This window comes from Gobio gobio (assembly GCF_949357685.1).
Source record: "Gobio gobio genome assembly, chromosome: 18".
Classification (NCBI taxonomy): domain Eukaryota; kingdom Metazoa; phylum Chordata; class Actinopteri; order Cypriniformes; family Gobionidae; genus Gobio; species Gobio gobio.
Window position 1 is genome coordinate 6,463,009 of NC_137111.1, and position 27,974 is coordinate 6,490,982.

General features: G+C 36.5%; 2 protein-coding genes across 2 annotated transcripts; both read left to right on the forward strand.

Moving 5' to 3' along the window:
• Nucleotides 1-1,793: 1,793 nt before the first annotated feature.
• On the forward strand, nucleotides 1,794-16,911 carry psmb1 (proteasome 20S subunit beta 1). The gene is made up of 6 exons (XM_079842410.1): nucleotides 1,794-1,943; nucleotides 8,863-8,970; nucleotides 10,569-10,650; nucleotides 10,764-10,893; nucleotides 14,539-14,645; nucleotides 16,625-16,911. The coding sequence occupies exons 1-6, from the start codon at nucleotides 1,843-1,845 to the stop codon at nucleotides 16,808-16,810; spliced, it is 714 nt and encodes a 237-aa protein (XP_079698536.1). The 5' UTR covers nucleotides 1,794-1,842; the 3' UTR covers nucleotides 16,811-16,911.
• Nucleotides 16,912-18,608: 1,697 nt separating this feature from the next.
• LOC307142572 (serine/threonine-protein kinase pim-2-like) lies at nucleotides 18,609-25,044 on the forward strand (the record flags this gene model as incomplete). The annotated part of the gene is made up of 7 exons (XM_079843543.1): nucleotides 18,609-18,900; nucleotides 20,242-20,460; nucleotides 20,885-20,976; nucleotides 21,291-21,341; nucleotides 21,517-21,898; nucleotides 21,992-22,171; nucleotides 23,802-25,044. The coding sequence occupies 7 exons, from the start codon at nucleotides 18,609-18,611 to the stop codon at nucleotides 23,939-23,941; spliced, it is 1,356 nt and encodes a 451-aa protein (XP_079699669.1). The 3' UTR covers nucleotides 23,942-25,044.
• Between the last annotated feature and the right edge of the window lie 2,930 nt (nucleotides 25,045-27,974).

Sequence of the window (27,974 nt, forward strand, 5' to 3'; positions counted from 1 at the left end):
CTTAAAACTAATCCGTATGAATAGAGCGGTTTAGTCCAGATTTTTCTGAAGAGACACGATCGAGAATTTAATTTAAACTTAATGAGAAATTAATGATTTTTTTTTTTTTTTTGGCTAAACTAACCCTTTAAATGAAGTAATTATTATACTTAAACATGTTGAACAGAACAGGCTGGAGTGACTTAAAGGGATAGTTCACCCAAAAATGAAGATTCTGTCATCATTTACTCACCCTCAAGTAGTTCCAAACCTGTAAGAGTTTCTTTGTTCTGATGAGAACAAAAGAAGATATGTTGTTTGTAACCAAGCAGAGAGAGCAACCATTGACTACCATAGTAGGGAAAAAAATACTATGGTAGTCAATGTTTGCTCTATCTGCTTGGTTACAAACATTCTTCAAAATATCTTCTTTTGTGTTCAGCAGAACAAAGAAACTCATACATACTTGAGGGTGAGTAAATGATGACAGAATTTTAATTTTTGGGTGAACTATCTCTTTAAGTTTCTACGTTTGTCACTCACAAGTTTACATAGCCTATAAAATAATCATATCAATCAAATAATAATCATAATTCTTTTTGCGAGTGATAAAGATAGAATTATATTTAGGTGCAATTTTTAAAATTTTATAGTAATATTTGCCTTTTTATTTGATAAACAAAACATCTCATATGCAATAGAATATGCTTAAAATGTATGCTAGGCTAGCCTATATGTATTTATTGTACTCTTTTAATTTAGCCAATAGCTATTATCCATTTAACGTTTTTTATTCACTGGGAATTCTCTAAAATACTGATAAAAGCCCTAGTAGTTACAATAGTTACTATTAATATTATTTAATAAAAGTTAAAAGTTCATAAAGAGATCTTAAAACTAATCCGTATGAATAGAGCGGTTTAGTCCAGATTTTTCTGAAGAGACACGATCGAGAATTTTATTTAAACTTAATGAGAAACTAATGAATTTTTATTTGGCTAAACTAACCCTTTAAATTAAGTAATTGTATTATACTTAAACAGGTTGAACAGAACAGGATGGAGTGATTTAAGTTTCTACGTTTATCACTCACAAGTTTACATAGCCAATAAAATAAAAATTAACCAAGAATAATATTACAATTAAAGATACATTCATGTATTGAAAACAAACATATACATTTATTTCGGAAAATACGCCTTTGTATCTTATTAGTTTACCCCTAAAGGGTGCATATTAGTAGCCTACCTAAAACGTAGATAGTATACCACCCCTGTGACAGCTTTTGTACCTTTCTTTTTGCGAGTGATAAAGATAGAATTATATTTAGGTGCAATTTTTTTAATTTTATTGTAATATTTTCCTTTTTATTAGAGAAACAAAACATCTCATATGCTATAGAATTTGCTTTTAATGTATGCTAGGCTAGCCTATAGCCTAGTATTTATTGTATAACTCGTATTAGCTGATAGCTATTCATTTCACGTTTTTTATTCACTGGCAATTCTCTAAAAATACTGATAAAAGCCCTAGTAGTTACAATAGTTGCAACAAAAATTCTTTATTTGATGAATATTGATAGCAGATGTGTCCTTTGTTAGTTAATAATAACCCGGTTCACATCAACCCTCCAGATATAGCTTTCCCTATCCCTTTTCACTTGTTTTACGAATCAATATATTGAGGTTATTATCAGTTATTATTGACAAATTTACGGTGAAACTCATATAAACGAGACTTCCAGCAGACGGCGGTGTAAGCTACTACAACCCTGTGACGTAGGCGCACAGGAAACAAAGGACCTGTCAACTTCCGGCGGCCATATTGCGGTGATACAGCGAGTTTTGGTGAGGGAGCTCCATCATGATTTCTTCTCAAGCTTATGGTGGTAATGGAAAGATGAAGGAATATCACTACTCGGGACCGGTGGAGCACAAATTCTCTCCTTATGCCTTCAACGGAGGGTAAGAAGCGCAGGGTTTTCGGACTTCTCTTCATTTTCCTCACGCGCCGATCATGACAGTTCACTTCACGCAGAAACTCTGTATAAAGTCTATTTACTGATTCCTGCTTTCTGTAAGTTTCTCCATATGATAAGCTTCGCATTCTGGAGTTAAATTCAGTCGTAAGGGTAAAATAATAAGTTGGTATGAACGGTGTGCTTTTTTTACTTTCACTATCATAACTGCAGCATATGAATGACAATAAAAGACCGATTTACACCCTCAAAGTCAATAATATTAGTCAAAACAAATGATATCTGCTCTAATAATATCATATGTATAATTCATGGTGTATTGATGTTGCTGCCTGATTTCTGCAGATTCATTCATTGGTGATTTTATTATTTTGGACACACACACACACACATACACACACACACACACACACACACACACACACCAAAGCTCGGAAACATTACTATTTTGAATGTTTTTGAAAGTAGTCTTTTAATCTCACCAAGCCTGAATTTATTGGATCAAAAATACAGGACAAAAACTGTAATATTGTGAAATATTATTACAATTTAAAATAATGGTTTTCTATTTTAATATACTTTAAAATCTAATTTATTTCTGTGATTTTAAGCTGAATTTTCAGCATCATTACTCCAGTCTTCAGTGTCACATGATCCTTCAGGAATCACTCTCATATTATGATGTATTATTAATGTTGTTTTTTTTATAACCTGTGATACTTTTTTCAGGATTATTTAATAAATAAAAAGTTAAAAGAACAGCATTTATTTAAAATATAAATATTTTGTAACAATATACAGTAACGTTCAAAAGTTTGGGGTCAGTCAGGTTTTTTAAAAAATAAATTAATACTTTTATTTAGCAAGGATGTGTTAATTTGATATAAAGTGATAGACTTATATTAGAAAAGATTTCCATTTTGAATAAATGTTGTTCTTTTGAACTTTTTATTCATCAATGGATACTGAAAAAAGGATCACGGGTTATACAATTTTTTAATCGGCACAACTGTTTCCAACATTGAAAAATAAATCCTCATATTTGAATGATTTCTGAAGGATCATGTGACACTGAAGACTGGAGTAATGATGCTGTAAATTCAGCTTTGATCACAGGAATAAATTATCATTTAAAGTATGTTCAAATAGAAAACCATTATTTTAAATTGTAATATTAAAGGTTATTTATTTTCTGTATTTTTGATCAAATAAATGCAAGCTTGGTGATGAGCATAAGAGGCTTCTTTCAAATATATTAGTCCTGCCAAATCGTTTAATTCTAATTTATCGCATCCAAAATAAAAGTTTGTGTTTACATAATGTATGTGTGTGCGTACTGTGTATAAGTATTTTTAATATATATATATATATATATATATATATATATATATATATATATATATATATATATATATATATATATATATATTATTAGGGATGCACCGAAATGAAAATTCCTGGCCAAAACCGAAAAAGAGGAAACCAAGGCCGAAAACCGAAACACCGAAAAAAATTATGCCAATTATTAGTACCATTGCATTTATGGCTGACTGTGTACTAACTTTACTAAAATCAAGGCATTGCAATTGCATAAATTAATATTAAAGTTTCAAAGAATATATCAATTACAAATTATGCCAATATTTATTTAGCACATTGCAACAATGCACAGTATAAAATAAAATTCAAACTAAAATGTTTAACTTGACCCCACTCATTTGTGCATTAAATAATAATGTACAGGCCTACAGAAAGGTTTTAAAATGAAATGTTCTCTCATAAAAACAAAGTGCATTTAGAATTTTTCTCTGTAGGACTACTGCAAGAAAGTGCATTCAGAACAAGTGCAACTGCTTAAAGATACAACTATTTTCTCTGTAGGCCTTCAACATAATAGTGTATCAAAACAAAGACTGCCATAGCCCATATGTTAACTGTAGAATAGGGGTGTAGTAGCGGTACACAAAACTGACGGTTCGGTACAGCAGTTTTACAAAATGGCTTATTTATTTTTATTGGTTTACTGAAGAAAAAAAAAAAGTATCTGTCCTTAAATGAATTAAATTATAACTAAAAGTTTATTGAATATATTGCTGTAAACTAGGGGTGTAACGGTACACGTATTCGTATTGAACCGTTTCGGTACAAGGCTCTCGGTTCGGTGCACGCGTGTACCGAACGGTTATGAATGCAATCTTTAACAGTTAACAGTCGGCTTGTTTAAAGCGCGGAACACACTTCAATCCGAGTTCCCACACGAACATATTGAGTAGGGCTGTAATCTCCCAGTCGATTAGTCGATTATTGGTCGATACGTTCTGGCTCGACCAAAATTCTGATTGGTCGATTTTTTGCCGCGTTCATTTAATCAGTTTTGCTGCGTTCATTTAATCAGTTTTGCTGCGTTCATTTAATCAGTTTTGCCGCGCCGCGTTCATTTCGTCAGGTGGAAAGCACTAATTGCTAATGGGGGTGTTTTGAGAGCACCCCTGTTTCACAGGTAACGGTCTGCCTTCAGAACACCCCCATTGTTTTCACTTCTTTTGGATTAGCCCAACCCACTGGCGAAGAGAAGTCTCTCACTGGTCCTTTGTGTTTCATTCCCCGCTGGCTCAAACGTACACCCAAAGTGGTAAACTTGAGGAACGCCCATCAACATACACATGAGGGGAAGCGTCACAACACCGCGCTATAAGTGGATCTGTACTGTCAGTTTTGCCGCGTTCATTTCATCAGTTTTGCCGAGCCACGTTAATTTCATTAGTTTTGCCGCGCCGCGTTCATTTCATCAGGTGGAAAGCACTAATTGCTAATGGGGGTGTTTTCAGAGCACCCCTGTTTCACAGGTAACAGTCTGCCTTCAGAACACCCCCATTGTTTCACTTATTTTGGATTAGCCCAACCCGCTGGCGAGAGAGACAGATTGAAGAAGGCTAGTTTTCTTGTATATTATTTATTTAATTGTGATAGCGTTTTTTCTGCTCTTGATCTGGCTTGTTTAATAAATATTCCTTTTTTATTAAAGAGGACGTGCCTTTTGTGTTTAAGAGTAAAAGCTTTAAGTTAATAGTCTATTCGTGTCTCATATGTTTGAGCTGCACAGAGCGGCTGAAATGAGTGTCTGTCAGTTATTATAATACATATGACAAAAACAATTGTCTAAATTATGTTGCATATTCCTCAAAAGTTCTTGTGATGATATCTAGTTGACAACACATAGTGCCATATTTTCGGAAGTCATAGTCTATGATATTGCGCAGGTGCATGCGATGCGACGCTGTCAGAGCCGACAGACTCGTGTGTCAGACTCATTTCAGTGCAAAATAATCAGCTCAAAAACTATTTAATATAGCCTACAGCAAATAGCCTACTAGTTTTTTATGTTTATTTATAATTAATTTAGGGAGACAACAAGGCTACCAAGTACTGCGCACAGTGTGCAGCTTATTCATTTAAGTTTTTTTTTTCCTAACGTTATTTTAGTCGATTTTTAGTCGAAAATTTCAGGACTTCAGTCGACCAAGATTTTCTTTGGTTGATTACAGCCCTAATATTGAGTATTCAAGATTCAAGAGTTTTATTCAGTCCATTTTATCACGAAATTCAAACGATAAATGCATTTTAATGCTCTTTAATGTTACGTGACTGATAGACGCGTATCAGTTCAACTTCAAGCGGCAGCGCGCGCTGCGCGAGTGAACGCGTCGCGATCAGGAAGAGAATAAATATAAATTAATATCTTGTTGAGGATACATTACAACTTACTGAAACGTATCATATGTTGTGTAATCACTCCATCGGTGATTCAACCGCGGAAAGACAATAAAACAGCTTGTAAACAATGTCGTGTAGAATCACGTTTACCTCAGAAGTCATTCAGTGTCCACAGCTGTTAGCTCACTAACGTTAGAGAGATTAACTCTTTCACTGAATACATGCACTATATTAGCCTATATATTCATTATATTAGCCTATATATATTCATTATATACTACTTAGCCTGTTAGTGATGTCTTGTTTATTTAATGTATGTTTAAATAAACCTGTCATTAAAATTACAGCCACTAAATGATTATAATTCAACAAAAAATTGGAGAAAAAATTATAATTCGATTTAGAAGTTATTGCAAAAACTGCCTTATGTGAAGCTTATGAGTGTTGATTATTATATCTAAAAATACATAGCAAATGAATTTAGGCTAATAGTTTGGGCTCTGTTGTTAATCTTTAATAGCAATATGTAAGTAAGGGCTTCCTATATAGTTTACAGCATTATCTTTAAGAAACTTTTAGTTATAACTGAATTAATTTAAGGACTGACACAATTTTTTTTCATTAAACCACTGTTGAATAAAAATTAATAAAAAGCAATTTTGTAAAACTGCTGTACCGAATCCGTACCGAACCGTGACTTCAAAACCGAGGTACGTACCGAACCGTCAGTTTTGTGTACCGTTACACCCCTACTGTAAACTATATAGGGAGCCCTTACTTGCACATTTATATTAAAGGTTAACAACAGAGCCCAAACTATTAGCCTAAATTCAGTTGCTATGTATTTTTAGGTTTAATAATCAACACTCAAATAACAGAGTACACAAACATGTAAACTTCACATAAGGCAGTTTTTGCAATAACTTCTAAATTTAATTATAAAATAGTTTTTTATCCAATTCGTTGTTGAAATATAATCATTTATACACAGTGTCTGTCATTTTATTTAAACATACATGAAATAATCAAGATATCATTAACAGGTTCAGTAGAATATAATGAATATAACGGCTAATATAGAGCATATATTTAGTGAAAGAGTTGATTTCTCTAGTGAACTAACAGCTGTGGACACTGAGGTGCCTGAGGTAAATGTGATGCTACATGACTGTTTAGTTTACAGCAGTTATATTGACGTCTTTCCGCCGTTGAAACACTGATTGAGCGATTACACCACATATATACACATGACAGTAAGTTGTAATGTATCCTCAACACACCTTAGATGTTCATTCATGTTTATTCTTAAGGAAGAGATGATCGATCGCGTTCACACACGCGCACGCCGCCGCCAGATTGAAGTGTGTTCCGCGCTTAAAACATGCCCACTGTTAAAGATTGCGTTGGGTTTCACAGTGAAGTCTGGTCCTCTTCTCATCGAGAACATGAGCTCTCGCTGTCAGTGCTTGTGCATGGAGCAGACGGGGGTGTTTCTCAGATATACTGAAACACGTCCACACCGCGGACATGTTGCTTCAGACAAGCACGTGCAGGTCGCGGTTTTTTGTTTGCATCATCACAACATTTCGGCCGTGTTGTTTCGGTGATAAAAGTCTTTCGGCCGAAAACCGAAAATGTACTTAAGGGCCATTTTCGGCCGAAAATTTTCGGTGGCCGAATATTCGGTGCATCCCTAAATATACACACACACACGCATACATACATGCATGTGTATATATATTTAAGCAATATTAGTTATATTTATATTAGGGCTGTCAAAAGATTAATCGCCTCCAAAATAAAAGTTTGTGTTGTTTACATAATATATGTGTGTGTACTCTGTTAATTATTATTTATATATAAATACACACACAAGCATGTATATATTTAACCTCTTAACTGTCACCCCCCTTTTTGAGAATACACATGAAAATGCACTATCCAAACTTAAAGGGCTGTAATTCGAGAATGCTTTGGAATATAGACCAAAGTTTGGTCTCTTTTTAAAGACGACGTTCTGCAGATTATTGCTGAAGTGAAAGCAATTCAAAATATGAAAGTATGAAATAGTTATGGAAGTTTAAATTTACTGTAAATGAAAAATACTGTACTAAATATTTTTTATTTCATATAAAATATATATTTTACAAAAAAGCATTTACTCTAAAATTACTATAAAATCAAAGCCAAATGTCTAACCAATTTGTGTTCCAAATTTGAAGTTGATATCACAAAAATTGAAGTCCCCATGAGATTTTGTTTAGGGTGCTGTACCAAAAATAGCCACCGGGTGTCATTCAAATTCCATTTATTGTTGTTTTGATGCATTTTCCTGTAAATTTCTGTCCAAATATTACTTCCATCACAAAACAGTCACCAAATATGGACCCTTGAGACTCAGACCTTTCCGACAATATGCGTTTTGTCAAGATTGGAAAAGATTTTGAATATAAAGTAGTTAAAATAGTTGTTGTAATATGAAACATGACAGCGCCCACTAGGGGAGGAGCCCACTAGAATAATTTAGAGTAACGTTTCCATGGCAACACAATGTCCGATTTCAAAACGGTTTTCACAGGATGAATTTTGAGTTTGTAAGCTTTCAAATGATACCTAATTTGTGATAATTACTTAAATATATGATATGAAAAAAAGGCGATCAAAAAAAGAGCACCAGGCGTCCCACCTGTGGGACGGTGACAGTTAAAGGGTTAAGAAAAAAATTATTTTTATATATAAAACATTTATATTTATATGTATTATAGATTATATAAATGTATATACAGTATATACATGCAAATATTTCTAAAACATATACATGAATGTGTGTGTATTTATATATAAATAATAATTAACAGAGTACACACACATATATTATGTAAACACAAACTTTTATTTTGGATGCGATTAATCACGATTAATCTTTTGACAGCCCTAATTTATATATGTAAAATATTTATATTTATACATAGGATAAATTATTTAAATATATTTATACAGTATATACTTGCACATATTTCTTAAATATATGCATGGATTTATATATTCACGATAATTATACACAGTACACACATTATGTAGACAAACTTTTATTTTAGATGCGATTAATCGTTTTACAGCCCATATATGTATGTCTTGTTTTCCCCCTCACTATAGATTGTAAAGAGTCTGTTTTCTGTATCTCTCCTCAGGACTGTGCTGGCGGTGGCTGGTGAAGACTTTGCTATCGTGGCTTCAGACACACGTTTAAGCGAGGGATACAGCATCCACAGCAGAGACTCCCCGAAATGCTACAAACTGTGAGTTATGACATCAATCATTCACATAAAATGAAACTTTTTGATATGTATATGTAATTTATTATATATAGTCGTTATTATTTTTAACTTTATTGCACCGTAAAATACAATGCAGTAATTTATTTAAAGCTACACTGTGTAACTTTTTTTGTTTATTCTTAGCTAAAAACACTTAGTTCTTTCAAAAATGTATGCTCCATAATGTATATTTACTTCTTTCAAGTAATAAAGTATTCTCGTAAGTTTATAATATGCCATTGAAAATACATCCGGGTGAGGGGTTCGAATGCGGGTCGCCATGTTGCCCCTCCATCTTGAATGTACATTAGCCAAAGAGGGACATACCCGTAAATTCACGCTTCGCCTTTCGCGTTTTAACACTTGATGGCACTGTGTCGAATGTGGACGAGGTTGAACTGGAAGCCATGTTAATTTTGGACTAAATCGGCCACCGTAGGAGTTAAAACGAAATCGGAATTGAGAGGAACAGAAACAAAAATTCTCTGGATGGTCATATACCTTTTCACCGCTAGATGGGGGAAAATATCACACAGTGTAGCTTTAAAGATAATCAATATGGCACCAGTACCTATGTAACCGGACCGAATCAGAACGCAGATTTCAGTGCCTCATTACGGTTCCACTTAAACTCAAACGTGCTTTCGTGCTGGGGCTGAGCCAGAGACAGACACGCTCAGCGCTCATCACACATCAAAACCATTCAGTGTTTTCAACCACATCATGTTTATTTTAGGTTCCAGTCATTTAAATGCTCATAAGTACTAGCAAAAATCACACACTGATGTCTATGGAAGCGGCAATAACAAATTTTCAGTTTGAACTTGACTATGTGTTTTATTCATATCAGATACACATTATGTAGTAACTCTATAGTTTACTCTATTCTTCTCCCAGTTCAGCGGTCACTCACTTTCATGTATTTCGTGAGACGAGGATGAATTTATTTTCATCTATTTTTCAGTTATTTTCCTCTTTTTTTATTTTACTTTAAGTATCGGTTCAGGCACTGTTTAGGCACCGGTACCGTTTTAAAAGTATCGGTTTGGCACACAGGTATCGTAAAAAACCCAAACGATACCCAACCCTAGTGGAAAGTAACAAATTACATTCACTCTACTGTAAATGAGTTGTTTTTCTGTGTACTTCTACTTTTTTAGTAGTTTTAAAAACGTTATTTTTCCTGAGTAAAGAAAACACTTATTCAAACAACCAGTCCTTTATTTGCTCTTGCACACAAGCAGAGACACTCAATACTGGATCCTCAAACCTCAAGTGTTGCACAACTTCATTCACAATAGAGGTGGGCGGAGTTATGAGGTTTGAGGATCCAATGGATTAACGAGGTTAAGTCACAAGCTCTTCGTAATACTTTTCACTGGTTAAATATTTGCAAAACCCACAGACAGACATAAAGGATGGCGAAGAGTAATGATTTATGGTAAGAAAAGATGAAATATTTAAGGTTTCCCCCCCGACAGTGACGATATGTGGCTTCAGTGCTTTGATTGAACTGTACCTGTATGAAGAATATCAAGATAAAGATCAGCTGGCTGAATCTCTCGCTCATTCCCATACAGGACAGACACTACAGTGATTGGCTGCAGTGGTTTCCATGGCGATTGCTTGACGCTAACCAAAATCATCGAGGCGAGACTGAAGGTGCGTTTGACAACAGAACCTAGAACGGAAAATGGTCATGTTCGGTCAGCACTAACGGTATGGCACAGAAATGATTGAATGTTGTATGAGCGGTGTGTTTCTGTCCCTTACAGATGTACAAGCATTCAAATAACAAGAGCATGACCAGTGGAGCCATCGCAGCCATGCTGTCGACCATCCTGTACGGCAGGCGCTTCTTCCCTTACTATGTGTACAACATCATCGGCGGACTCGATGAGGAGGGTGAGTTTGGCAACCGGGTCCTAGTTTCTCAAAGATGCTTGTACAGATTTCTTTCTCCAAAGCTCCAAAACTTGTGCTCGAGTTTATTAAATAAATGTACTAGGGATGAAACGGTATGGAAATTTCACATTACGATTATAGTGACCCAAATTATCATGGTTATCAATATTATCACTGAGAGGAAAGTGTTCAAAAAGAACAGATGCACACACTGAAAACATTTCATCAAGTTTTATATTTGAAAATCAACAAACAACAAATAAATCAAGCAGCTCTATGCACTTTTTTAAACTAGATTCTGTGGGATTTCCTTCCTTATGATGACCGTCGTCAATAGCAACATGTAAGGCATAAATATTAGGGATGGACCGATACGATTTTTTGGGGCCGATACGATACAGATTTTAACAAACAATTATTTACCGATATTTGTCACTTGCCCTCTTATTTGAAATGTTGTCATTTTAAAATAGTGTTTTTAAAGTAAAAAAAACAACAACAAAAAACAACATTATTAACTTATAGACTACTAGCTAGTTTATTGCTGCATTATCAAATAATATCTAATGAACATGCACTGGATCCTTTTAACAATCACCCGGCCAACATAAATAATATATATATATATATATATATATATATATATATATATACATATACATACATACATACATACATACATACATACATACATACATACATACATACATACATACATACATACATACATACATACATACATACATACATACATACATATACACACAACGGAAAAAATGAAATAAACAGTGCTTTTTAAGTAGGTTTAATGTTAAATAACACTGCATATTCTTCACTGTATAAATTAAATTAATATATTATTATTACATTGAGACATAGCTCATCTGTACAACATTAATCCTGTCACAATTACTTTGTTAAACTGAACTTTTATTTTGACGGGTTGCCATGTGCTTCGAGTTCCTGTGCGTCTGTGTGTGTGTTTTGATATGACGATAGATTTTGTCGAATAAAAGGTAAAATGGTCATGAAGAGATGCATTCGTGTCTCATATTGAGGTGGCAGAGGCTAAAGAACACAGCGAGTTTCTGTGTGTGTGTGTGTGTGTGAGAGAGAGAAAGAGGTAACGTCAGGCTAAATGAAGCCGGGCGTCTCCATTCATTCACAGAGACAGAGAAACATGCAGTATTCATATTTAAACAGTCCTTTTGGGGCTTAATATTCCCAGACACTAGTATATATCGCGATTGATTTAAGTGACTGAACAACGTTTTATTTATTCATCAAAACATTCCGTGCCATTCCGCATTATGCAGCAAATTTCGTTTTTATGACTGGATTCTGTCTGCGTTGTCCTTATTGCGGAAATTAATCCTTATGAAAGTTTAGTCAAGAGTAGTGAGCGATGTATTATTTTAGTTTGTTGGTCTTTTGTTGTTTGATAAACATTAAAACAGACAGTAGCGCAGCAGGAATATTACATATGAAGAGTTCAGATGCAAAAGCCTCTAAAAGCCACTTCGGTCAAAAATGAGATAACGATACTGAGTGAATGCTCTCCGCATATAGTATACATTCATAAAATACTTTCACTTCAAACCCACTAAATCCCAGCCTCAGCCCATTCAGAAGTACCGGGACTTAGGTAGAAACCTATACATAGAAGCCTGACAAAAGTGCTTATTTTAAAGAAAAACGTCAGACGGATTTAGAGGCTTTGGCATCTGAAGTCTTCATATACTCTTGGATTATGCAGCAGACATTACACAGCTCAGTACCTTCACGCAGTTCATTAATAGACCATTATTGGCCTTTCTCATGGTATAGCCGATATGCCAATGGTTGTAAATTGATCAAAAATCAGCCGATAAATATCGGCGGCCGATACATCGGTGCATCCCTAATAAATATGAATAATTTGGTGTAAATATAATCTCTAATATCATCTCTGATGAGAATATTGCTTGAGAATATATTTACAGTGTTCTATCAGCTATGACGCATTTAAATCTAGCATATTTTGTGTTAGAGCCCAAACAGTATCCTAGTGAAATAATGCCTCCATATTTTCATATGATTTGACAGTTTATTTGATTAAATATCAAAAATCCAAAAGGTGTGCATCATACCTGACACACTTTACAGTCAGTTTTATGACTAAGTCATTCTCTTCAAATGCTATTGAAGTTAGAAACGTGTATACCAGTGTCGTGTGTAACTTTAGAGATGGTCCCTAAATTTGCGAATGTCAAGCCAACTTTATGAATGTCATATCAGATGCGCTGTGGGTCTGCTGGGTTTGTTTGAAACTATTTTCAACTATCATTGTAATGCATTATAAATGCAGGCTTGATCTGGTGTTATAATGCATTGTACTCTTATAACCACAAATAGGTAAGTATTATAATGTATTGTAACTTATGATTATCAGATGATACAACTTATTATAAGGTTGTTTATAAGGCATTATGTATACATTATAATGCATTAAGAATACCCGTATGATGCATTATAAATACAGAATATAGAAAGTGTTACTAAAGTATCAGTTAAAAGCAGGGCTCCGAACCGGTTCAAGGAACGAAAACGAAAACTGAAACGAACAAAATTTTAAGAGGAACAAAAACGAAATCAAAATCAATTTGAATCGTTCTGAACAGAAACGTTAATTTGAAATGGCCATTAACCGGTTAATAACGTTATTTTATCGTTCTTTTAATATTTTAATTTGGCAGTGACCAATCATGAATAGAGTAGTTCAGCATGTGACGTTGTCGGATCAAGCGTGAGTGAAATGCCCGCGCACCATCGTCTATGAATCTACCGGTACGCAAGTCAGTGTGAGCGCGCATTTACATGCCTCAAGTACATTTCTTTCCCCACTGAGGTCTACAATGAATGCGCAGGTATTGGAGGACATTCTTTACGTACGTTTAAATAAGCAGTACGGACTTTAAGCTCAAATAGACTGATTTAGGTTAGTTTATGGATTCCGTTTAAGCCTATCCAAGCAGGCTATAGCATCTATCAAACATTTGTCCTATAGTCTTTCAGATTGCCAATACAGGACAGGTCAATGTTTTCTATATAGACGGCTGATGCTTCGTATTAAATGGTATGTTATATTGCATTAAATGATCAAGCTTTATTAGCTGACTGAATTTGATTATGTGATGCAGTGTTGCGCATTGTTTGCTTTGAAATTAGCAGTTGACGGTGTATTAATGGTTATCCAGTTTATTTATTCTTTATTCATACATTTTTTAAAACAAGTCGTGTTGAAAAAAAGTTAATTAATGTTACAAAGAATGTTATCACTCTTCTGAAAAAAATTAAAATTTGTTTAAAGTATAGGCTAAATTAAAATAACGTTATTAACCAGTATTTCTTCAAATCAAACCGTTTTCGGACCAGTAATGTTTATTGAGGAACGCAAAAACGGAAACGCTATAATATCGATTCTGCTCGGAGTGAACCGATTGATATTTTTTTCCGTTTTTAAGCCCTGGTTAAAAGTGTATTTTGGATGTTTTCCTTCCACTAGTCTGAAACTACATGTTATGATTGGCCAGTGCATGAAAAGCAAAGCGTTCACTGTAATGAACATTATTGTCTTTCAATAGCCCGTCTGTTTTCTCGTTCCAGGTCGAGGTGCCGTTTATAGTTTCGATCCAGTTGGTTCCTACCAGAGAGACTCTTACAAAGCGGGTGGATCAGCGAGTGCAATGCTGCAGCCTCTTCTGGACAACCAGGTGAGACGGTCCGGCTTTGAATGAGAGTCTTCCGCTCATTCGCTCATTATGCTGCTTGATCTGCCAATGCAAACTGGTATTTCTCATCATATTGTATTGTTGTGTAATTGAAAAAGTGTTTCTAGTGCAAATAGTCTTAGCGTTTACTGCACTATTGTATTCGTTTAGCTCCCTTCCTGTAGTAGCGAATTAATTGGGAAAATAGCGTCCGTGTTGCAAAAGATGTAGGGCTGCAACTAATGATTATTTTGATAAACGATCAATCTGATGTCGTTTTTTTCCTCGATTAATCGGATGAAATATCTAAACATTATTATACATAAATTCTTTTTATTAAAAATTAATTCTACTCCATTATTTAATCCAACAATGTTATTCCACATCCTGCCCAGTGCTGTCCTCCAAACAATGTGTAATATAAAGCCTATCAAAACAAAGATAGTGCATGTATCTATGCAGTCTATGCTGGACATTATAAGCAAAAAGGTTGAATTCATAGACTATAAAAAATATGAATATAGAAAATGGGTAAAGAGGCGGGGCTGAGGTGACGTGATGACTAACAGACAGCAGATAAATGACACCTGTCACTCAAAGTGGCCACGCCTTAATTATGCAGAACATAGGCTTTATATAATGTAAATCAATGAGTTATAAAATAAATTCACCCCCTCACAGGCGTCATGAAGGGCAAAATTAGCCGTATAGACCAAAAGCACAGTTTGTCCCTGACTGTAAACATGTGTTCTTCTGCTGTAAAGTTGGGCATTTTAACATGAGCTCAATGAGATTCTGCTCCTTCTGGATCTGTCTCTAGTGGCCAGTTCATGAACTGCAGTTTAAGTCACTGCCATATCGGCTTCAAGAGAAACTGCGGGAGGTTGCCGCTTAGTTAAATTACAAACTTTACACTCTAAACCTGAAATCAACCGATTGCTTACTAATTTAAAGTAGATATTAAAACGACCAAATTAAAAATGATAAACAAGAAGCAAAAGCACAATGAGGTTTGAAGAACACATTCACTCGTCTGAATATAGGATTATATAGCTTCATCATGAATTATTTTTAATAAAATGAAGATTGTTTCCAGGACTATTCAGCATTTTGACATTTTCTTTTTTGTGTGTTGCAATTATATTTATTTATACATCATGTCATCAAGGTTCTAAATTAACTTTATAAAATTACCAGCCAATTAAAATTTTACACTAGCCAAATTTTTTCCGGTGAAAATAAGAGAAATTACGAGTGCCAATGAATGCATTTGATCATTTTATTAACATTGTTGGCATGAAAAACGCATATAAAGTACAATGCATACAATTTTTGTTCAATGGCATCTTTTATGAATGAAGGCCAGTATCACTGATACTAATATACTGATGACTCTGACACTAACAATAACATTTATTAAGCTTAAAAAACTTTTAATTTGGGATTTTAAAAACAATCCTCACATAAGCCCATAATACATTTCATATGAAGGCTACCTGTGTCCTTCCCACCTAGGAAATATAGCCTACAGAAATTGAAAAGTTAGTTTGCACTGCATAAATTATATATAGTAATCCTAATTAAAGCTATAAAAGTTATTTAGTCAAGAGCAGTGCGTATTTACCGACTAATTACTTTTGTTCTTTACAGTGGTTTAACTCTTTTAAGGCTGCTTTTATGAGGATACTCAACAAAACTGGCATTTTGGCATAATTGTGTGTGTTATTGTTCGTAATTTAGAACCCTCCATATTTGTAAAATGCGTATTTGTCATGAAAATGTCACCATTCAAACAGTCGTAATGGTCTTAAAACGGCTCCATTTTCATTGAGCAAAATACAGGATTGTATCCTGGACACATTTCCCCCTTTTTAGTAGATAAAATGAAAGTAGTGTGTGTCCCTCATGGAGCTCAATCGAAGGGCGTTTTCTTCCCAAAGCGTTCCTTCCTGAAGGCTTAACCGAGTTTCTGTTGTGCTCAGATCGGATTCAAGAACATGGAGAACGTGGAGCAGCTTCCCCTGAGCCAGGAGAAGGCCGTGCAGCTGGTGAAGGACGTCTTCATCTCGGCCGCTGAGAGGGACGTCTACACAGGAGATGCCCTCAAGATCTGCATCATCACCAAGGAAGGCATTCGAGAAGAGATCGTGCCACTCAGGAAAGACTGAGACGTCTTCTCTGACACGCCAAAATCAGCCTGTTTTTGTTCTGCATCCTCCAATCTGCTGTTCTTTTTATATTCCTGCTCCAGAATAAATGCGTGACAGTATCCGTGTCTTTCTTTAGTCTCTTCATTCAGTGTTTTGTGGGTTTGAGAACTGCCTTTATGTGAAGCTGTTGAGCAAAACAAACGCTTTATTGAAATGACTGTTTGATTATTGATAGTGCAAATGTTAAAGGTCTGATTTCCAGCCGTCAACACTCATAAGATCAGTTTTTACACTGTTCTCAAATGCATCCAGTGCTTTTTTTTTGTCAATGCACGAGCTTTCAGTAAGATTTAGTTTGGGTGCAGTACCAAATGTTCCCCATGAGATGCCAGTAAAGCTCCACTGGGACACAGTGCTTGGATTTGTGATTTGCAGATGCACGATTTATATCAGCCACTATAACAGTATCGGCCTGATAAGAAAGTTTGGCTGATAAATAATGTATTATTTCCTTCAGCTGAGACACTGATCAACTTGATGAGTTGAATTGATTGAAATATGATTGGAAAATACAGTTCAGTGCAAATCTGTCATATAGGCTACATAATATTATAGTGAGAGCATCATAATTGTGTGCTTGGGACATGGATTTTAATGCTGAGGCTTTTGTTTTTGTAATCAGGCGCTCAAAAAAATTATTTGAATTTAGGTTTATTGGCCAATAATATAAAAATGATCAATTATTGGTTAATGTTCATATCAGTGCATCCCTAATTTGCAGTACAGTAGTTTTTCTCTTTCAAATAATATTACATGCACACAATTTGTTACATTATCCATTTGTCTCTATAATATGCAGGAGCAGAAAACGGGAATAAAGCGAGTATTTTACAGGCCAAACCTGAGTAACTCTGGTAAAAAATAATAATGTTATTGCTGTCAAATTGATTAATCGCATCCAAAATAAAAGTTCCTGTTTACACGTGTGTGTAGGCTACTGTGTAAACTTACTCACACACATACTGTATATGTACCTATTTCAGGGGGAAATTTTTTTTTATATGAAATATTTATATTTAATAAATATAGAGTACATACAAAATGTCTTAACTATATACAGGAATGAGTGTATATACATAATTATACACAGTACACACGTCATTTTATTTTGGATGTGATTAATCGATTTGACCGCACTAATATTTTTATAATTTAGTTACACTGTAAAAAATCCAACTTATGTTTTGTATGACAAATTCAGCTTTTAAAGTTTATTCAAATATTTAACATGAAAAAGTTTGTACAACTAATTCACCCTAAGTTGAGAAAACTCAAAAATGTTCTGCAGCTGGTTGCCTTAAACTTTTAAGTTTTCACAACCGTTTTTTTTTTACAGTGTAAAACCAAATACTCACTTTATTCCTGTTTTCTGCTCCTGCATATTATAGAGCCAAATGGATTAAAAATTGCAGTTTTAATGGGGACATTTTTGTAATTAAGGTCCTGAGTTTAATTGTGTACCCAGTGTAAAATAGATGCATTAAATCGATTAGGCACAAATTCTCCAGTTTCTGCTGTTTTAAATAATGCGCTTCGGAGACTTGGGCGTTCTGCACTATGATGTCATAATCCCCGCGTTCCATCCGCGCGCACTCACAGAATCTCCGAGCGTTTATGGCCAACACGAGCACATCTCCTGAGTTACAGAGCGAGTTTCGTCCACGTCCAGCGATCATACGGTGTCCAAATCTGCAGATAATACAGTGTGTAGAAAGTCCAGATAATCTCCAGATTGATGAACTCTTCCCCGGGCATCATGTCCCTCTCTGAGGAGGAGAATGAGTGTGAAGAGCTGAGCCTCTGCAGCGGAGGAACGTACATCGTGGAGAGGAGGTCGAGCGGCTCGGATAGATCGGAGAGCCGGTGTGAACAGGACAGCAGAACCAGGAGATTGTCCAGATCCGACAGCCTCCAAGAGTGGATGTGCCCTCCAGTGCCAGGACAAGTTCCCATCGAGCCAGCCGAGGCTAAACCTGTCCTGAGGGAGACTAAACCTGTCCTGAGGAAACCTGTCCTTGAGGCTTCACCTGCGGACAACAGCTCAACAGGTAAGACATATAGGAATATAGGATGAATATAGGATATAGAAATATATAGGATGTTGAGACCAAGTGTCTGTGGTTTCCCAAAGTTACTCAGCATGTTCACTAGCCACTATTTTGACATTGATACCATGGGTAAAAACTGCCAGATATTTGTTAAATATTATCTCTATAGCTATATTAGGCTGCTGTGACTTTAAGAGCTGCCGCACACGGACCCATAACACTGTTACACACGCGTTTTCTTTCTCAACTCTTCAGAACTGACTGTGTTTACATGAATACTCATCAAGACTGACATTATTGTGTGTGTGTGTGTGTGTGTGTGTGTGTGTGTGTGTGTGTGTGTGTGTGTGTGTGTGTGTGTGTGTGTGTGTGTGTGTGTGTGTGTGTGTGTGTGTGTGTGTGTTTGTGTGTGTGTGTGTGTGTGTGTGTGTGTGTGTGTGTGTGTGTGTGTGTGTTTGACTGTTTAAGCACAATAGCAGAGAAAAAGAGCTCACTTTAGTTCTGAGGCAGCTTTATGTGCACACTTTGGGTGTTTAAGCTTAAAATCTGCGGGAATGAGTAAAATTATGCTCAATATTCATCCGGATCAAATGAAACGAGTGAGTGAGATGAGAGAGAGAAAGAGATGCTGATATTGTGTGTTTATTCAGCAGAAAATGAGTGTGTTTCAGATATTTCAGTATCGGTACAAGGATTTTAACACTATTGCACTTATTTATTATTTAAGATGTGTTTTTAAAAGAAAGTATATCTCATATTCTTCTCAAACCTGCTCTATTTCACCACTTATTGCGATTGAATGCTCAAATACACACGAAATGGTGTCAAAATGGCTGTTGTGGCCATTCATGTCAACACTGTCGGTTATGACTTTAATATGACATTACTATGTTATTAAAAATATTATATTTAATGTTAAATATATTTTAAGATATAGCCCATATGACCTTTGCCTTTGCCAGAATTGGACAAATAAGGTCTGGAAATGTTTGAAGTAAAATAATAACAACTATATCGTTATTGTGAAATAAAAGGACTATTATTACTTAGTTTTTTTAATTGCTTACAATTTCTGAAACTATTGCTCCATTTCTCAAAACTCTACACACATTTTATCAAAATTGCGAGTTATAAAGTCCAATTGTGAGGAGAAAAGGTCCCAGTTATCTTTGGTATTTTTGATTCTGTGGCGTAAACAAGCAGGGCTGCCGTCAGGCGGATATCTGGGGGATATTTGCATTACTTTGGATTTGTAATATTACAGATAAGAATCGAACAGTAAAATGTGAGCTATATCAAATTTGAGATGAGAGATGTTTCTAATAATTGTGTTTGTTTCAGAAAAACCTAGCGAACGTGAGAAGAGGAACGGCTTCCGTTCCCTCATGAAGATGCTGTGGAAGGCTGTGAAGTTTCCCTTCCTCTGCTGTTGTCTCAGTGGGGCTGTGGATGTGGTGGAGCCGTTTGTTCCTCCAGCCGATCTGGAGCCAGAGCCTGATCCTGATCCTGAGCCAGCATCACCTGATCCAGATCACTCCGCCGTCACGGCCAATGATGAAGGTCTGTTTTATCATCTTGTGCTCCACTAAAGATATCTTACCTCTTACCTCACCGATCAAACTAATCAAAATGACCCCAAGCCCTAAAATTATACTTTTTTTAAAATCTGTATTAATCTTCCTCTATGTATAGCAGCAAAATCAGACCTTCTTTCTGACACATTTCCTCCATTTTCCCCCAGAATCACATCCTTCTTTAAATTAACACACAACAAGGAGCTCTTTTCCATCACATAAATCTCTATGGTCACATCTGTCCAGTTTTCTAATGTCGGTCTCTCTTGTTTTAATCATCTGCGTGTGATTTTAAGGCTTGTTTTCAGAGAATATTAATATTATTTTCTCGACACGACCAGCACTGATATTTTTAATATAAAACAAAGGATCTAATAAACTTATACTGTATATATTCTCATATTTTTCAGTCTTTGAGACTCTCTATGACGCGGGAGAGATGATCGGGCACGGAGGATTCGGCAGAGTTTACGAGGGAACCAGGAAATTTGATGGCAAAAAGGTAAAGCTGAACATTTTGCTCTTGTGTGCATCAGAACATGTTTAATACAGATGGTTTAGATCAGGGTCTCCAAACTCGTGCAGAGTTTAGCTCCAACCCTAATTAAACACCTGAACCAGCCAATCAGTGTCTCACTAGGCCCTAGTTAGACACTGATAGGCTGGTTCAGGTGTGTTTATTTAGGGTTGGAGCTAAACTCTGCAGGACCGAGTTTGGAGACCCCTTGTTTAGATGCTCAAATCATAAATGTTATTCGTAAGGTCAGACGCTTAAATACTGTCACTGTTATTGAATACTGTTTTTTTTTTTTACAGGTTGCAATTAAGCGGATGCGCAAGAATGACAACGATCACTATATTGCTATTGTGAGTTGGTCAAAAGCTGAATGTGTGTGTGTGTGTGTGTGTTGTGCTGATTACTGTAGTCAAAACACCTGTAGGACGCATTATGTGCAAATGAAAGGCTCTGTTGATCAGATCTATAATCACGTTTTCTTCAGATTTTGAGCCAGCTAACCTTCTGTCCACTCCTTTTCTCCAGCCTGAGCATCCCAAACCTCTAATCACAGAAGTGGCGCTGCTGTTAAAGATGAGGCAAGGACCCATAAGCCCCTACGCTATTCAACTCTATGACTGGTTTGACCACCCTCGTAAATTCACACTGGTAATGGAGTTCCCTGACCCCTGCACAAGTTTGCTGGACTACATCAATTGCAATCCTCCCCTGGACGAAAGCACAGCTCGGGTCATCATGAGGCAGGCGGTGCTGGCGGTGCAACACTGCATCGAGAGAGACGTTTTTCACAACGACGTTCATGCAGACAATTTCCTGTTGAAGACCAAGACACTAGAGCTCAAACTGATCGACTTCGGCTCCGGTCGCCTGCTTAGCAGCGATGGCTATAAAGGCGAAGAATACATCGGTGAGCATTTCTGGAGTGTGTGGATGTAGTGACTCACTGATTATTTGACGCTTTGATAAATTGCTCATTGATGCTCAAATGTCTTGCTTACAGGAGTAATGGATTACACTCCACCAGAAGTCTTCACTGATCCTCTATTCCACGCCATCCCAGCGAATGTCTGGGCTCTGGGGGTGTTGCTGTATGAGCTGATGAACGCCTGTCCTCCTTTTCCCACTACAACAGAAATCAAACAAGCTAAAGTGACATTTCAGAACTCATACTTATCCAAAGGTGAGTGAATAATATTGATAACACTGATAAACACACACACAAAGCAAAGGCTCTGTAGAGAAACAGTTAAAGGTGAAGAATGTACTATTATTGTAGTTTAACGCGTTTTAACAGCTCAACCTATAGCATGTGTTTGGGGGCGTGGCTACTGCAATAGGCGGAGCCTGAGGGTGTTTAGCCACAGTGGGAACATGGGAAAAAAATCTGATTTAGGGCCTTATTTTACCGATCTGAGCTCATGGTCTCAAGCTCACGGCGTAGGTGCACTTAGGCCGTGTCTGAATCCACTTTTGCTAGTTTAACGACGGAAAATAACGGTCGATGTGCCAGACACATGATCCAAAAGGGTCGTCCCTCGTCTCTTAATGAGTCATGGGTGTGTTTTGGGCGTAACGTGCAATAAACCAATCAGAGTCTCATCTCCCTTTCCCTTTAAAAGCCAGTTGCGCTCGCACCATGGAGGATTCGCTATTTACATGTGAGCGGAAAGACTGAACGCTTCTCCAGAGAGGAATCCTTTTATTTTTCATATTTAAATGTGTGTGTGCTGCTGCTGCCCTGTGTGTGTAATAAGCGCGTTGTGCACCGCCTATAGGCTCGTTTTACTAACACACCCTTTAAATAGCACAAAAGATACTGCACTATTGACTTTAGAGCAGGTTTGTGTTGGTCAATGGTCAGTCGCAGATCACAGCTGGTGTTCAGACCAGATGCTCATGGGTGAACAGAAGCGCCAGTGCATTTGATATTTAAACAACGAGACGCTGGACGTGAACATGAGAACTTGCGTCCGGCTGAAACTAGTAAAACACACTTGCGTCGGGCCTGGCGTCACATTGCGTCGGGTGTGTGAGAGGGCCTTTAGTCACTGAAGTGAAAGCACATTAAACACGTGATGAACACGTCAAAGCGAACAGATTTTCATTGCGATGCTACAAACACACCACAGAGGTGCTTCAGTACAATACAGCATCATGCACTCATTCAGAAAGACACGTTCATGAAGAGAAATGTAACTCAGCTAAATGTGTTCCTGATATGAGATATGATATGAAGAACCCGTAAGAGCTGCGTTTGTGATGTTTGAGATGGGCGCAAAATGACATACTTCACCTTTAAAGGAAGATAAAGAACACTTGACCTTATATCAGTCATGTTTCAGATGCTGTTCTCATAGATGCCAACATTCGTGTCACATGGTCATGACTAACCAGCCTCTCCTCAATGAAATGTGTCCAGAATGCAGAGATCTAATTAGCCAGTGCCTAGCCCGGGATCCGACTAGCCGGCCGACAGTAGAGCAGATGTTAGAGCATGAGTGGATTAGATATGATGGAGAAGTTCAGCAGATTCACTCGATCGGTGATTTCAGGTGTGAGGAAGTGACAGACAGAGTAGCATTATTATCATTGATCTGCAATTCTGGAGGGAGATTTTCAAATGTGTTCACTGTAATGTTCTTGTTATAGTCAAGTCATCTTCATTTATACAATCCAGATTGTTTCAAAGCAGCTTCACGGGAATAAACAGGAAATGATGCAAACAGAGTTCAGTTCTGCTCCAGTCCAGCCCTAAAGACTGAGATGTGATGGACTGGCAGTGTGTGAATGCTTTTGCTTTTCTTCCCCAGGCTTTGACACACACCATCCAGTCTACAGAAAACACACTGGATTAAACGTAGGATTGGATGGATATCATCCTGACAGGAAGTCAAGCCGCCACAGCAGAGCTCAGAGCCGGTCCACGTCTGAGACGAACACGAGAGGCTGAAGACCGGGAACATTTGCTTTGTTTTAAAAGTCAAGCCAAGTCAGCTTTATTTATAAAGCGCTTTAAACGATTCAGACTCAATTCAGATTGAATTCAGAGCAGCTTTACACTGATGGGCAGCTTTACTCCTTTCTTGTTAGAAAGAGACGAATTGAGAAGAATTGATGATTAAATGCAGGATTGAATCACAGAATAATGAAGTGCAGTTTAAGGCACATGAGTGATTTATAACATTTCAATCAAAGATCTCAAAGACACTTTAAAATCCTAAAATGAATAAATTATTTTAATTATTAATTGTCATGCAATATCAGGGTTTCCAACTTTTAAGTTCAGGTTGGAGTGAGATTTTTTGGGGGGTGTGATTGACACAAATATTGATTTCGATCTTGATTCAGTATTCATATGTATATAGCCTACTGTACATAATGAAAAATAAGTTTGCCTTAGAACTATTTTAAACGTTTCTTGGGTTTAATTATATGTGCTCGAATTCATTAATATTCACTTGTGTGTGCTTTTATAAGTATCATTAAAAATATTAGGATGTAAGTTATTAACGTTTTAAAATTTCACATTTAAAGAAATCTAGTATTTGTTCATATCTAAATATTTATTAAAATGCAAAACCTAAAAATAAGTAAGCAGTACTTTTTTGAGCAACTAGACTAGATACATGTATATTTATTATAATTATTAATACAGGCATCTGCTGGGTAATGGCATTACAAATGAAAATTATTATTTTTCTAGCCACAAAAAGACTCTAATTTGCCTTTTTGAATTGGAATTCTCTATTTTAACCTTAATAACTGCACTAATTGTAATGTAAATAAGTTAGAAGAAAAATATTAGAAGAAAAAAATATTTTAAGTGGTCATTAATTGACAATAATTATTGCACAAATAGTATTTAGTACCAAAAGATCTCCTCAAAATATTCAATAAATATTATTGAACTAAAATATAGAACATTTATTAAATTGAAAAATAGTTAAGGTGTATTGGACACATTTGACCATCAATGAGTGAGTGTGAGTAATTAGTGAGGAATACCCGAGGGCTAAATACAAGAAAAACATTATCATTAATGTTAACAATATTTGATTTGATTTGTATCCTTGACACATTTCCCCTAGCCTGGATGCCAGCCGAATTTAGCCCCGCCCACAAAAAATTTTGCTTGGGCAATTCGGTCTGGACTCGCTCCATAGAGGAGGAATTATGCCCGAACAGAAACTGTTCGGACCAATGAAATTGTCAGGGCGGGCTTTAGACGATGATGGACAGATGATCAACAGTAACGTAATCATCCACGTCATCGAAGGCTCTTGGGTTGAATTTGCTCTTATCCTAAACGGAGAACTTGTTCGTATATGCATTCACCTTTACTATTTCTCTCAGAAACGATGATCGTGTTGGTAAGTACTCTGTGTATCCTTAAATTATTTTATTACTGGCAAAGATCGTTTACACTCATCTTTTTCTTGTAACGTTACTTAATCCAGCGTGCGTGCAGACAGGGTTTCCAAGTGTTTTTGCAATGTCGCGCACAATTGCTACTCAAAACGATAGCCCAAAACAATAACTTTCCGGGGGGTTCTCCGGAAAAAATGCCGTTTGGTTGGCAAAATATGTTATTTTGGCAAGGTTGCCTGCTAAAATTCGCATTCCTGGGTTTATATAATCACATAATGGGGTCGCTTCAACCCGCGGACATGGAGAAAAACACGGACTTGGTAACACAGTGCAGTTGAGTTCTGTTGACATTTGACAACTAACGTTACGCGTCGCTCCGTTGCTCTGATTGGTTGTGGGTCTATCCAATTGAGGTCTTTCCTGGCTCGGTTGAAACACGCCCCATAATCAAAGCTCAATGGAGCGGTACCAGACTCATATTCTGACTAGAATTGAGTATGGCCACGCCAGGCTACATTTCCCCCTTTTTAGTAGATAAAATGAAAGTAGTGTGTGTCCCTCATGGAGCTCAATCGAAGGGCGTTTTCTTCCCAAAGCGTTCCTTCCTGAAGGCTTAACCGAGTTTCTGTTGTGCTCAGATCGGATTCAAGAACATGGAGAACGTGGAGCAGCTTCCCCTGAGCCAGGAGAAGGCCGTGCAGCTGGTGAAGGACGTCTTCATCTCGGCCGCTGAGAGGGACGTCTACACAGGAGATGCCCTCAAGATCTGCATCATCACCAAGGAAGGCATTCGAGAAGAGATCGTGCCACTCAGGAAAGACTGAGACGTCTTCTCTGACACGCCAAAATCAGCCTGTTTTTGTTCTGCATCCTCCAATCTGCTGTTCTTTTTATATTCCTGCTCCAGAATAAATGCGTGACAGTATCCGTGTCTTTCTTTAGTCTCTTCATTCAGTGCTTTGTGGGTTTGAGAACTGCCTTTATGTGAAGCTGTTGAGCAAAACAAACGCTTTATTGAAATGAGTGTTTGATTATTGATAGTGCAAATGTTAAAGGTCTGATTTCCAGCCGTCAACACTCATAAGATCAGTTTTTACACTGTTCTCAAATGCATCCAGTGCTTTTTTTTGTCAATGCACGAGCTTTCAGTAAGATTTAGTTTGGGTGCAGTACCAAATGTTCCCCATGAGATGCCAGTAAAGCTCCACTGGGACACAGTGCTTGTATTTGTGATTTGCAGATGCACGATTTATATCAGCCACTATAACAGTATCGGCCTGATAAGAAAGTTTGGCTGATAAATAATGTATTTCCTTCAGCTGAGACACTGATCAACTTGATGAGTTGAATTGATTGAAATATGATTGGAAAATACAGTTCAGTGCAAATCTGTCATATAGGCTACATAATATTATAGTGAGAGCATCATAATTGTGTGCTTGGGACATGGATTTTAATGCTGAGGCTTTTGTTTTTGTAATCAGGCGCTCAAAAATGATTTGAATTTAGGTTTATTGGCCAATAATATAAAAATGATCAATTATTGGTTAATGTTCATATCAGTGCATCCCTAATTTGCAGTACAGTAGTTTTTCTCTTTCAAATAATATTACATGCACACAATTTGTTACGTTATCCATTTGTCTCTATAATATGCAGGAGCAGAAAACGGGAATAAAGCGAGTATTTTACAGGCCAAACCTGAGTAACTCTGGTAAAAAATAATAATGTTATTGCTGTCAAATTGATTAATCGCATCCAAAATAAAAGTTCCTGTTTACACGTGTGTGTAGGCTACTGTGTAAACTTACTCACACACATACTGTATATGTACCTATTTCAGGGGGAAATTTTTTTTATATGAAATATTTATATTTAATAAATATAGAGTACATACAAAATGTCTTAACTATATACAGGAATGAGTGTATATACATAATTATACACAGTACACACGTCATTTTATTTTGGATGTGATTAATCGATTTGACCGCACTAATATTTTTATAATTTAGTTACACTGTAAAAAATCCAACTTATGTTTTGTATGACAAATTCAGCTTTTAAAGTTTATTCAAATATTTAACATGAAAAAGTTTGTACAACTAATTCACCCTAAGTTGAGAAAACTCAAAAATGTTCTGCAGCTGGTTGCCTTAAACTTTTAAGTTTTCACAACCGTTTTTTTTTTTACAGTGTAAAACCAAATACTCGCTTTATTCCTGTTTTCTGCTCCTGCATATTATAGAGCCAAATGGATTAAAAATTGCAGTTTTAATGGGGACATTTTTGTAATTAAGGTCCTGAGTTTAATTGTGTACCCAGTGTAAAATAGATGCATTAAATCGATTAGGCACAAATTCTCCAGTTTCTGCTGTTTTAAATAATGCGCTTCGAGACTCGGGCGTTCTGCACTATGATGTCATAATCCCCGCGTTCCATCCGCGCGCACTCACAGAATCTCCGAGCGTTTATGGCCAACACGAGCACATCTCCTGAGTCACAGAGCGAGTTTCGTCCACGTCCAGCGATCATACGGTGTCCAAATCTGCAGATAATACAGTGTGTAGAAAGTCCAGATAATCTCCAGATTGATGAACTCTTCCCCGGGCATC